This window comes from Paroedura picta, chromosome 3, assembly GCF_049243985.1.
Source record: "Paroedura picta isolate Pp20150507F chromosome 3, Ppicta_v3.0, whole genome shotgun sequence".
NCBI classification, from domain to species: domain Eukaryota; kingdom Metazoa; phylum Chordata; class Lepidosauria; order Squamata; family Gekkonidae; genus Paroedura; species Paroedura picta.
Genome location: NC_135371.1, coordinates 68777964 through 68790099, shown reverse-complemented (window position 1 = coordinate 68790099; position 12136 = coordinate 68777964). Strand labels below are relative to the sequence as shown.

The 12136-nt window shown below is 48.1% G+C and overlaps 1 protein-coding gene across 2 annotated transcripts in view; it reads right to left on the bottom strand.

Annotated features, from left to right (window-relative positions):
* Positions 1-12136, bottom strand: part of CLTB (clathrin light chain B) — a 47911-nt gene that overhangs the window by 9341 nt on the left and 26434 nt on the right. For both annotated transcript variants that reach the window (XM_077326345.1, XM_077326346.1), the window contains exons 3-4: positions 4038-4155; positions 2523-2634 (exon numbers count right to left, since the gene is read on the bottom strand). In XM_077326345.1, coding sequence (XP_077182460.1) covers positions 2523-2634; positions 4038-4155 — 230 coding nt within the window. The remainder of the gene's footprint in view (positions 1-2522; positions 2635-4037; positions 4156-12136) is intronic.

Below are 12136 nucleotides of genomic sequence, written 5' to 3'. Positions count from 1 at the left end.
TATCTCTCCATATGTCTTTCTGTCCCTCTGTCTTTCTCTCTTCCTTCCCAGTTTCCCTCCCTCCTTCCATCCATGCATCCTTGGATCTGTATTCTGTCTCCCAGCCATCCTTCTCCTGGCTAACTTTCTCACTGCCTGCCTGTCTGCGTGGGGTGGGAGAGAGGGGGGTGAAGGGCTGTAGCATGGACTGGCTGGGATCTCTGCCTGTATATCTCCATGCATCCTTGTATCGCAATGCTGTCTCCCATGTTCTCACTCTCTGTCTTTGTGGCCTGCATTCTGCTATCCCTGCATCTATCCATCTGGGCTTTTCTCTCTGTTAAGGGGGGTGGGTGGGGGAAATGTGAGCTCTCTATCTCCTGTGTGTGTATGTCTGTGTCTCTCTATTTGTCTATTGGTGTGTCTCTACCTTGGTCTCTTCTATTGGTGTGTCTCTGCCTTGGTCTCTTCGTTCCCTGCTTGATGGGCTCTCCATGCTGTCTGGCAAAGATCCGTCTTTCTGCTTTCATGCTAAACTGTCTGGCTGGCTAGGGGAGGAGGGAGGGCTTTAGCAGGGACTTCTTAGGACCCCTGGCCGCTCCTGTGAGCTATGTCCTTGCAGTTTCTGTCTGTGTCTCTGTGTCTTTCCAATCTATTGGTGTCTGCCTGCCTGTGTCTCTGCGTTCCCTGCATGCTGGGCTCTCCATGCTGTCTGGCAAACCTCTGTCTCTCAGTTTTCTCTCTGAATGGGCTGGCTGGCTAGGTGTCAAGCGCTAAAAGAACTCACAACAAAACTTCTATAATAAGAAAGCTTTAATGGAAGTTTAATCTAGTCACTATAACTCAAGAAGTCAAATCTACCCCACAATAGAATCGCAAGCCCTTTTCAATAAAATTCTCCCGCCCAAAACTTGAATGTTCCCAAGGGGAGAGTTGCCCTCTTCCCCAGGTGTCCTGCCAGAGGTGCTACAATTCGCATGTCCTTGGACTGGCCGGCGCCTAGTGACAAGATACAATGTTGCTGTTACAAAAAGCAGAGCGAGCGGGCAGGGATCAAAGCACAAACAAAGCATGAAAACATGGGAACAGAGAATAGGCTTGGGTTACATGGAAAGCCAGGAAAAAGAATAGTGAAATACAGACAAGATGGGGTAACCCCTGTTCATGGACAATTCATGGCAGAGAGCAGGCACTGATCCTGACACTAGGGGAGGGGGGAGGAGGGAAGGGCTCCTGGCTTTGCAGGCAGGAAAGGAGCTTTGCCGGCTGCAGGAGGCCTCTCCCCAGGCTCCTGGCTTTGTGGGCGGGAAAGGAGTTCCGCGGCTCCTGATTGGCCCCTTCGAATTTTTATCCCGGACTTGCCCCGCCCTTTCTCCACCCACTTACCTCTTACTCTTTTATTCTTTCTGCACCCGCGAGAGCGGTTTACAGATAAATATTTCATAATATCTAATTACATATTGTTTTTGTGATTAATCACTATGCTTTATGTTCAGTTTGTAACAATGAAAATACATCCTGCATATCAGATATTTACATTACGATTCATAACAGTAACAAAATTACAGTTATGAAGTAGCACCGAAAATAATTTGATGGTTGGGGGTCACCCCAATATGAGGAACTGTATTACGGGGTCGCGGCATTAGGAAGGTTGAGAACCCTGTTCTTTAGTAATCTCAAGGCTCTCTCACTCTCACCTCAATCACAGGGTGCCTGTTGTGGGGAGAGGAAAGGGACGGCAAATGTAAGCTGCTTTGAGAATCCTTCAGGTAGAGAAAAGCAGCATATAAGAACCAACTCTTCTTCTTCTTCTCTTCTTCTCTTCTCCTTCTTCTTCTTCTACTGTCAATTAAATTTGGTTTCCTTCTCCTGGGCTGTCTGCAGAGCCGGATTAAGTTTCCACGGGGCCTTGAGGCCCCCATGCAATAACACTGAGCACTGATTATCTGCATTTCCTCTGAGCACTGACAATTTGCATTAGCATTGAGCGCTTACTATTTGCATTATCATTGTGATGCAACCCCCCTTGCAACCACCCCCAACCAACTAACCAACTTTAAAAAAAGGCTCTCCTAACATCAAAAATAAGGCTCTCCTAACTTAAAAAAAAATCCTAACTTGTTCTTACCTCGACCCTCAGGCAGGAGCAGGCTTTGCACAGAGAGGCAATCCTCCAATCACACCGGAGACTGAGAGGAGGAGTCAAGATACAGGGAGAAGGAGGCAAGTAAGAGAGAGCGGCTCACATTCCAGCATGCCCACTGTGTGTGTGGGGGGGGGGGGAGTTTTGGTAAAAAACACCTGGCGGGCGGATAAATATCCTCAGGGGGGCGGATTTGGCCCACGGGCCGTAGTTTGAGGACCCCTGCCTTAAACTAAGCCAAGTAACAAATGGGCAGCCAATGGGGCATGTGCAGAATGGGTGCAGCTCGGCTACTATCAGGACCTATAGATGGTGGGTTTATGACAGTGAAATATGCTAATGTTACTGTTACTAGCAAGATTAAAACAAGTCAGGTGCTTATCCCTCCCAGCCATACCTGTTATTGACCCGGTTCCTCTCCATTTGTTCATTCTGCCGCAAGTTCCATTCCTCCAGATCTTTCTTGGCTTTTTCGCGCCATTCCTGTTCTAACACTTTTGAATCAGCATCTAGAATGAGAGATACATGATTAGAAGAATGAGCTTTTCCAGTCACTTGAGAGCCATGCAACGCTAACTTCTGCAACATGGGCAGAAGGAAACTACAAATTTGCTGGGGATAAGCCACAACAAGGGAGAGATTCTTCAAATAAGCGTGTTCCTAAGGGCAAATTGTCAAACATGTCCCGTTTGAGAGAAGGTAATGGGTTTCCACGGGGTGGAAGGGAGAACGGCCGAATCAGGCTGCATGCAGAGGGCCAGGTGCAACACTACTTGTGGACATACCTTTATAGAGGAGCTGTGGAGGAAGCACAGCTTGTCTTGACCCCTCAACAGACACCCTCCAGATTGCAAACACTTAGCCACCCCATATACTTTGATCAGGAGATATATATCTATTTATTATTAAGTGCCGAGCATGTTTGTCTTTCATAAGCTTTTGTTCACTATTTAATCTCTGAAAGCTGATCAGACAGGGATGAGGAGAGTAAACACAAGGGCCAACTAATCAGTACCATGAAGAGCACAGCTCTAAAAGAGGATGGAGAGTCTCCATGACTGACACAGCAGGTGCTGATCAAAAATGTGCTCTAAAAGAAAAACACTTCCCAGGACCCTCCTTATCAGCAGAAATGTGGCAAATGCCTTTCTGCAGCAGGCTGACGCCAGCTCATTGTTGGAAAATAGTTGGAGATTTTGGGAGTGGAGCCTAAGGAGGGTGAGTCTTGGGAAAGGGAAGGACTTCAATTGGATGCAATGCCACAGAGCCCACCTTCCAAAGTGGTCATTTCCTCCAAGGGAACTGGTCTCTGTCATCTGGTAATCAGTTGCAATACCAGGAGATCTCCAGCCATCACCTGGAGGCTGGCAACCCTACCTACCATAAAATGTATTACTAGAGGAGCTATTGAGGCTCACAGTTATGAAGGATACCTACAAATGCTGCCTTTGTGCTGAAGCCTTGTGTGATGGTTCCTCAAGTAAGATATTTGCTTTTTTAAATCTGTCTTTTTGTAACCCTTCCTGTGTCACTGTTAGAATCTAAACAAATAAATAGTCCCTGCCACTAGCTTTCCCTGTTGTCATATTATTTATGTATTTTCCCAGCTCTCTCTCTATATATATATGAATTTCATCACCCATTATTATCATTTTAATTGTTCCACTCATCTCAGATGATCTCTTTCAGCAAAAGGCTTCAAGCTGATTTCCAAATGCCTATTTGCCTTTTCCTTTACTCAATTACAATATCCTCTTTCTCTTTTTCTCTGTGTCCAAATGTCTGTTTCAAATATTTACACCACAGACTCCTGTCCTTCAAAACCAACACTATAATTTAAAAAGCACGCTGACATATCGTCAACAATGTCAGTTTGTAGAGTTTATATTTTGCATCATGTTTTCATTCTTACCCAGCTCTTGCAGTCTCTTTTTCTGTTCTTCTCGCCATTTGCGGATACTCTCAGGCTCCTGCGTCAACCAGTCAGCTCGGGCAATGGCTGCGTAGGCATCTGTGGGTTCGTTGGATTCCTTGAGACAAAAGTAATCATGTCAAATCCAGGATGTTCTCCCATATCCACCCACAGCCCTGATCACCAATTCCTCTGTAAGGTGCATAAAATCCATGAGTCTCTAATCCTTTGCAGGGTTGTCAAACCGCATGTGGAGGCTGGAGATCTCCTGGAATTGCAACTGATCTCCAGAGTACAAAGATCACTTATCTATTTACTTAAAACATTTATTCTGTTTCTCCTGGAGAAAATGGCTGCTTTAGAAGGTCCTTCCCCTCCCTAAGCCTCACTCCCTCCACCATCAGGCTCCACATTCAGGTTTCCAGGTATTTCTGAAATGGAATTGGCTACCCTACTCAAATAAGTAAGAAGTTCTATATGGGTAAGGCCTACTTCTAGATATCCAGTAGACATACATGTTCCTTTCCTAATGCCCAGTGTATAGGAGAGGAAAAACAAAATGAGAATGGGTCTGAAAATCTAGGGCCCAAGAACAATTGCCATGAAGAGGCTCGGGGCATACAAAGCCTAATGGAACCCCTTTATAACTCATGTACCTGCCCAACCCTATAGAATTTGCCATTTGCTGCCAACATGACTTTCATATCTGTGCATCAAGAGAAATCCTGCAGTTGCAAGAAAGAATGGTTGCAAACTGTGCCTCTGTGATGTCATCCCTGTGATGTCACACTTAGTCTTAAAGGATTAGTGTCTTGAGCCTTTGGAAAGAAGGGGGATTTTCCTTTTCAATTGGTCTTAGAGGCACATTGATGTCATCATGTGCCGCTACCATGGTAAGAACTGACTTTCATTGCCTCACACTGACGTCACAGGGGTTAAATGTGCCCCCCATTACCAGTAATGATGATAATGATGGTAAATAAGATAATCCAGCTGCAGAACTAAGAAGGTCCAAACATTATTGATTCCATTTACACGGCCAATTTCCTGCTCCACAATGGTAGGACAGGATTGCCAACCTCTAGGCTGTGGCAGGAGATCCCCCACTATTACAACTGATCACCAAGTGACACAATTCAGTTCCCCTGAAGAAAATGGTCACTTTGGAAGGTCTATGGCATCATACCCCACTGAAGTCCCAACCTTTCACAAACCATGCCCCTCCTCAGGTTTCACCCCACAAATCTCCAGGGATTTCCCATCCTGGACCTGGCAACCCTATTTACATACTCCCTGCAGTTACTTCACAGAAGATTGCAGAACTTGGTATCAAAAATGGCCTGCTTTCACAAGCAGAACTGCCATCCCCTCCTAATGCTTTCATCTCATTCAAACTATCAGAGACAGTTAACTAGACTGCTAATGAGCACTGATCTGAGCATACCCCTCCACACTCCATAATTTCAGCTTTCATTTTTAAAAATGAGCAAGTTTCAAGTTACACACACACACAACTTATTTAGTAAAATGGTTTTTGGTCTTTACCAGACATGGATATAATTAATATTTATGGTATTTTGAAACTGGTTATATTCCTGTTTCCCAGAAGTGATGGTACCTGCATTTACAGGAGTTAATTATTTATCACTGTTAACTCACACTGGGCTGTGATATAGATTATATAGATTTGTGGAACACAATTGAGAACACAAATACAGATTTATTGAACACACTTTAGCCACAGTCTGTCTATGGTTTATTTTTAGGTCAGGCAGAATGTATCTCGAGTTCATTGTTGGCTGCTGTGGCACTATGTGTATAGTTATTTCTTTGTCTCTCAAAGTAACCTTGAGTTTGTCAAAAGCAGATAGCTCCTGAATGTAGCATCCCTCCATATAAAGGAATGTATTCTTTGAAACAAAGAGCGAGAAAATTGTAATAAGATACATAGCCATCCGTGATAGGTCAGATTGTACGCCCTACGTCGTCAACCTGATTGGTCAAAGGGACAGTGAGGGACTGAGCGTCAGGATACCTCATGATGACATATCAAGGTCTTAAAAATGAGCTGCACTGATGCAGACTTCAGAGAATGCACCTATTAGCTTTCTCTCCATGCTTGCAAACATGTATCCTAAATAAATCCTCTTGCTGCTTAGCTGTCTTTGTTGTGGTCTTGTAAATTTTACACGGCATGATCCATAACAGCTGGGTAAATAGTTACCCTTTAATGTAAACCCCCACCCCCTTCTGGTATGCTATTGTCACTGGTCACATTGCCTCACCCACTACATTTCTTAGTAGTCTTCACAAACGCTGAACAGACTTGGCTGTGTTAGCAGTCCTGGAAGGAGCTTACAAACCCACCACTAGGTTTCTCAAGCAGAATAACCACTATTGTCAAAGCACAAGTATTTTATGAAGTGAAGGTCCCATGAAGCCTTGTTTTGCCATGTGCAGGTTATCATTTTTGACTGGCAACAAAAGCTGTTTCCTCTTGAGAAATGAAGAATAGTGCCATTCATACTAGGCAGGTGTCAAGGGGTCCTTTCTGTCTGAATGAATGGAACAGCAGTGAACAATGAAGACTAGAGCTGGAAGGGGGGAGCTTACAACCTGCAAATTAAAAAAATCTAAAAAGAGAAGCTTCTGAAATGAAGTGGGTATTAGCGTCACACTGTTTATCCTCCTTTTAAACAGTGACATGAGCACATGTAACAGCAAGAACACGCTCACCTTTTACCTTGACTAAAAATTATATGGCTATAGTTAGAGAAGACAAATTACATTAATTTCTGGGTATCAATAACCCCCCTTCCCCCAATCAAAAGATCACTGAAATATCAGGAAGAAGATCCTTTGTGTGTTTTGCAGCAAATGTAGTTTATTCCATTTTCGAAATTATATTTCTTACTGAGAGAATCCCAGTTACTCTGCCATTTGGTTTGTTATTGGTTTTGTGATTGATGTCTGGAACTGGCCAGCCTGTGATGTTTCACTGTCCCTGCCGTGGTTCGCACCTTAAGGCCAATTCTCTAGCTAGTGGTTTATGGCTGGAGCTTCCCATAGCAAAGCAGTGTGATCCCATCCTCCCTTTGTCTCCCTTGCTTTGCACCTAGCCTCGTAGGAATGTTTGGTCTGCCTTTGAAACTCGAGTCATCACCTCTGTATCCTTGGCCTCAATATGAAGCTGGAGACAACCACAGAATCTTCTGAAACTGCGGCATCAACCTCTGCAACCCAGACAGAGACTCCAGCGGGAGAAGTGGCCAACAAGGCTGTGAAGGAGCGTCGGGGCCCATCCACTGGGCAGCACACATGGATGTCAGGAGCAGCTAGAGCTCTCTACACGCCCTAGAGGCCCATCAATGTCTACTTCCCAAGTAACTGTGGGTGCTAGTTGGATAATTCCTCGTCAAGCAGGGTGAAAAGGGGCCATCTGACCCGGAACCTGAACCACAGAGATGGGTCCACAAATTTCAGGTGAAGTTGGATGGCTCCCCTGACAAGCTGGCACATTTTCTGATCCAATTGCATGGATATATGATGGATTATGGTTACTTGTTCTTGGATGGGGCTGATCAGGTCTGTTTTGTAGATTTCCTGGAAGGCATAGCAACGGAATGGTATGTGGGCCTTTTGGATTTTGATGCCTCTGAACTTTTAGACTATGAGCTGTTTCTACGAGCCTTCCGTGACCAGTTCGAGGACCCGTTGGTGGGAGATGTAGCCAGGGAGGAGCTTCGTAGTCTACACCAGGACACTAAATCAGTGTCCCAGTATGTGAGAGAGTTCCGACACCTGTCATGAGAGAGCCCCACTGGAAGATACGTTGTAGGGGCAATCGCTCGGTAAGTCCCATTCCACTTTTGCTGTCCCAGTGACTCTATCAGACCGCAGACTGGGATAGGGGTATGGGTGCAATGTGTGTTGGACTGTGGGTGTACTAGGACTCTGATTAACCCTGAGATGGGATGAACTTTAGGTGTGGGGTTAGTGCCGCTAATGCACCCTTTAAGGTTTGCATAAATGGATGATGAATTCTCCAAAGGAGGAGCGGTGATGGATTGCACAGCCCCGTTGCATCTAGACATAGAGGAACATTGGGAGAAGATCCAACCTATAGTGCTCCCCCTCCCCGTGGTTTTCCCATTTGTGCTTGGTCTGGACTGGTTGAGAAAGCACGACCCCCGGTGTGCAGTGGAGGGCCAGGGTCCTCACATTTAATGATCTGGGATGTTGGGCCCACTGTAGAGAGTCTGCACCCTCCCTGAGGGGCAGGAGCACACTGGTGTGGGTAAAAAACTCACAGCAGGGCTTCCTGAGGAATATCGGGACTTGAAATCAGCCTAAAGTTGAGGACGCAAGAGTGATAAATTGCCCCCACATCAAAAGACAGACTGTGCCATTGAACTAATACCTGGAGAGCTGTTGCCTAAACCTAAGATTTATTCCATGAGTCCCCACAAAATGATTGAACTGAGAGCATTTCTGGATAAGAATTTGGCAAGAGGTTTCATTCGCCCTGCAACCTCTCACATGGAGCCCCCTGTTTTATTCGTAAAAAAGAAGGATGGGTTGTTAAGGTTGTGTATGGACTACAGGGGCTTGAATGCAGTGTTCATGCCCAATGCATACCCCCTCCCCCTGGTTAAGGATTTACTGGGACAGTTGGGGAAATGGAAGGGGTTTACGAAGTTGGATTTGAGGGAAGTGTACTACTGAGTGTGGATAAAGAAAGGGCATGAACACCTTACTGTTTTTAACACCCTGTTGGGGCAGTTTGAATATCTCATCATACTGTTTGGTTTGTCAGGCGCATCCAGAGTGTTCATGAATTTAATTAATGAAGTGCTCCATGACTTTACAAAGGGGTCCTGGTTTATTTCGATGATATTTTGTTATACTCTAAATCCATGGAAGAACATGTGGCCCTGGTATGGAAGGTCCTGAAAAGACTGCATGAGAATCATTTATACGCTAAACACAAGTATGAATTGGACAAAGAATGCATAGAATTCTTGGGCTAACGCATCTCACCACAGGGTTGAGCATGGACCCTAATGGTCAGACTGAATGGACCAACCAGGTGTTAGAACAGTACTTGGGTTGCTTCACTGTCAGCAAATGGATTGGGTGTCTTTGTTCCCCCTAGCTGAGTTTGCATACAATAATGGAGTACAGTCTCTCCTTTCAAAGTAGTGCATGGTACAGATTTGCTGGCCACGCCAACATGGACACCTACCCCGAAGAGCCCCCTGGAACTGAAGGCATGGGCAAATCGCATTCCAGCTAACTGGCCTAAAATTGTCCAAGCAGTACTGCGCCTGAATGGGGGATGAGGTGTATTTATCCACAAAGAATCTTCATTGCCAACAGCCCTCACGCAAACTGAGCCCTCACTGTGTTGGACCTTTCAATGTGACTAGAGTGATCAATGATGTAACTATGGAACTGGGTCTTCCCAAGACATGTTCACCCTGTGTTTCATTCTAGCCTGCTATGGACCAGTGGCACCCCACCCCTGCAACTCCTATCCCTGTCTTTGTAGATAAACAGACACACTATGAAGTCAAATAAATCCTAGATTCCCACTGGCATCTCAACAAGCTTCAATATCTTATAGACTGGAAAGAATTTCCCATTGGGAGAGAAGGAATGGGTGGGGACAGAAGACTTCTGGGCTCCTAAATTGGTGTGGGCGTTTCATGAGGCTTTCCCTCAGAAACCTGTCCCCCCTCAAGGGGAGTGAAGGGGAGAGGGCATTTTTGGAGCAGTAGGATGTCAGAATCCCAGTTATTCTGCCATTTGGTTTGTTATTGGTTTTGTGATTGATGTCTGAAACTGCCTAGCCTGTGATGTTTCCCAGTCCCTGCTTTGGTTTGCACCTCAAGGCGGAATTCTCTAGCTCAGTGGTTCTCAACCTTCCTGCCGCAACCCTTTAATACAGTTCCTCATGTTGTGGTGACCCCAAACCATAAAGTTATGCAAGTGTTCTTTCACAGAAATTAAACTGAAACTTTGTGTGAAGATCCATTGTTCATGATCTTAACACCGCCCGTGGCGCCACGGACTAAATAAATCGATAAGGGCTTCTGGGGCGGGATGTGTCCGGGATGAGGAAGGGTCCGGATTGGACCCTTCCTCTGGACAGACAATCGGAGGGACCAATCGGCAGGCGCAAAGCACCTGCCAATTGGTCCCTCCGATTCCCAGCCCCGAGCAACTGCCTCCGGCGTGTCAGGCCGCCGACAAGGGAGCACCCGCCAGCCGCGCGTGGCGTGGCTGGTGGGTGCTCCCTGCCCAGCGGCTTGGTGCGTCGGGAGGCGCAAAGCGCCTCCCGCCGCCAACACAGCCAGGACGTCGCTGAGCCACGGGGGGGCGCCCACCCTCCTCAAACGGCGCGAATAAAAACAGCCGAACACCAATGCACCGATGAGCCGCCGCCTGCTCGCTGTTCACCGCCGACCTCAGGAGCCCTGTTGATCAGCCTCACCAAATTCATCGCCAAAATACAGAGGCCCAACGAGCAGCCACCACGGGAGCCCACACCCTGCTCGCCAACGCAACCAGAATAGTGCCGCGGAGCTGCACGCTGTCCTCAAAAATGGCCCCTCTGGACGGTAAGCTCGCTCCCCTCTCCCTTTCTGCCTAATTGGGCGGCACGCCACAATTGCGGCCTGCACTTCCGCTTCCAGCCCCTGCCCGCACACCACAACAAGCACGAGCGCCATCCGACTCCCCTCCTCCGAGCTCGAACCCATGCGCCCGGATGCTGCCATTACCTGCTTCGCCTTGGCCGCAGCAGGTTGGCGCCAGCTGCGCCCACAAACGAGAAAAGATGCCTCGACGCCGCCCCACGCAGCAACCTTCCGTTGCCGCCGACGGAGCAGCCGCCGCCTTCACCGGCACCGCCGGAACCTAAGCTGGCCGCCCCAAAGCCGCTGGGGCTGTCAGGCCAACACAGGAGACGTCCTCACCGGTGGCGAAGCCACCGCCGACAGCGGGACCAGCGCCGGAGCCGGCAGCGCGCACGCAGCAGGCAGAGGCTTCTGCGGCGCCAGAGCTGGCAGCCCCGTCAGCGGCACCGCCGGAGACGTCCGCGCCGCCCCTGAAGCCCCCGCTCCCAGCAGCTATGCCGCCGCCGCCTCTTGCTGCGCTGAGCTCTGCTTCTGCCGCTTCTGCGAGGAGAAGAACCTGAGGAGCCCTCAACGAGCGGCCAGGGCAGCCGGAAGGACGGAGCTCAGAGGGGGGAGGATAATGCCTCCACATGGCTCTCCGCTCTTCCTCCCTGCTACGCTTTAGGTAGGCCATTCCGCTGGGGTGGTGGTGTTTATTGCTAGGACCCGCTGTATTCAGACAACAGCGGGCTTATTTTCTAGTTGTATATAAATTGGGTATTTCCGGGGTTTCTCAATTCAGTTCTGCCTCTTATCCCGCTGAGCTACGCCGCCACCTGGAGCGCCTAGAGGAAGTCTGCACTGCGCTGCATTGGAGACACTGCTGGAGCACGAGTGCCTGCAGGAGGAGCAGCGACGAGTGGCAGTGCCTCTCGTCGGCCAAGCTGCTCGCCCTGCTGTGACCCCTGTGAAAGGATCATTTGACCCCCCAAAGGGGTCCCGACCCCCAGGCTGAGAACTACTGCTGTAGCTAGTGGTTTATGGCTGGAGCTTCCCATAACAAAGCAGTGCGATTCCATACTCCCTTAGCCTCCCTCGCCTAGCTGCGCTTTGCACCAAGCTCGTAGGAATGTTTGGTCTGCCTTTGAAACTCGAGTCATCACCTTCCCTTGGGAAGGGGGAAAGTATCATGAACCCCTGGTTCCTGCCCCATATACGCCCTTCAAAAAAGGTAAAGGTAAGGTATCCCCTGTCCAAGCACCGAGTCATGTCTGACGCTTGGGGTGATGCCCTCTAGCGTTTTCATGGCAGACTCAATACGGGGTGGTTTGCCAGTGCCTTCCCCTTTATAGGTCACTAATTTCCCAATCCTCCTGGAAGCTCCTGCCCCACTCTGGCATCTTGCTCAAGGTCAGGAGCACTTCCCCCTCCCCCCGACTCAGCTATGCATTTCAAAGACCCATCTGGCTTCAGCACCTC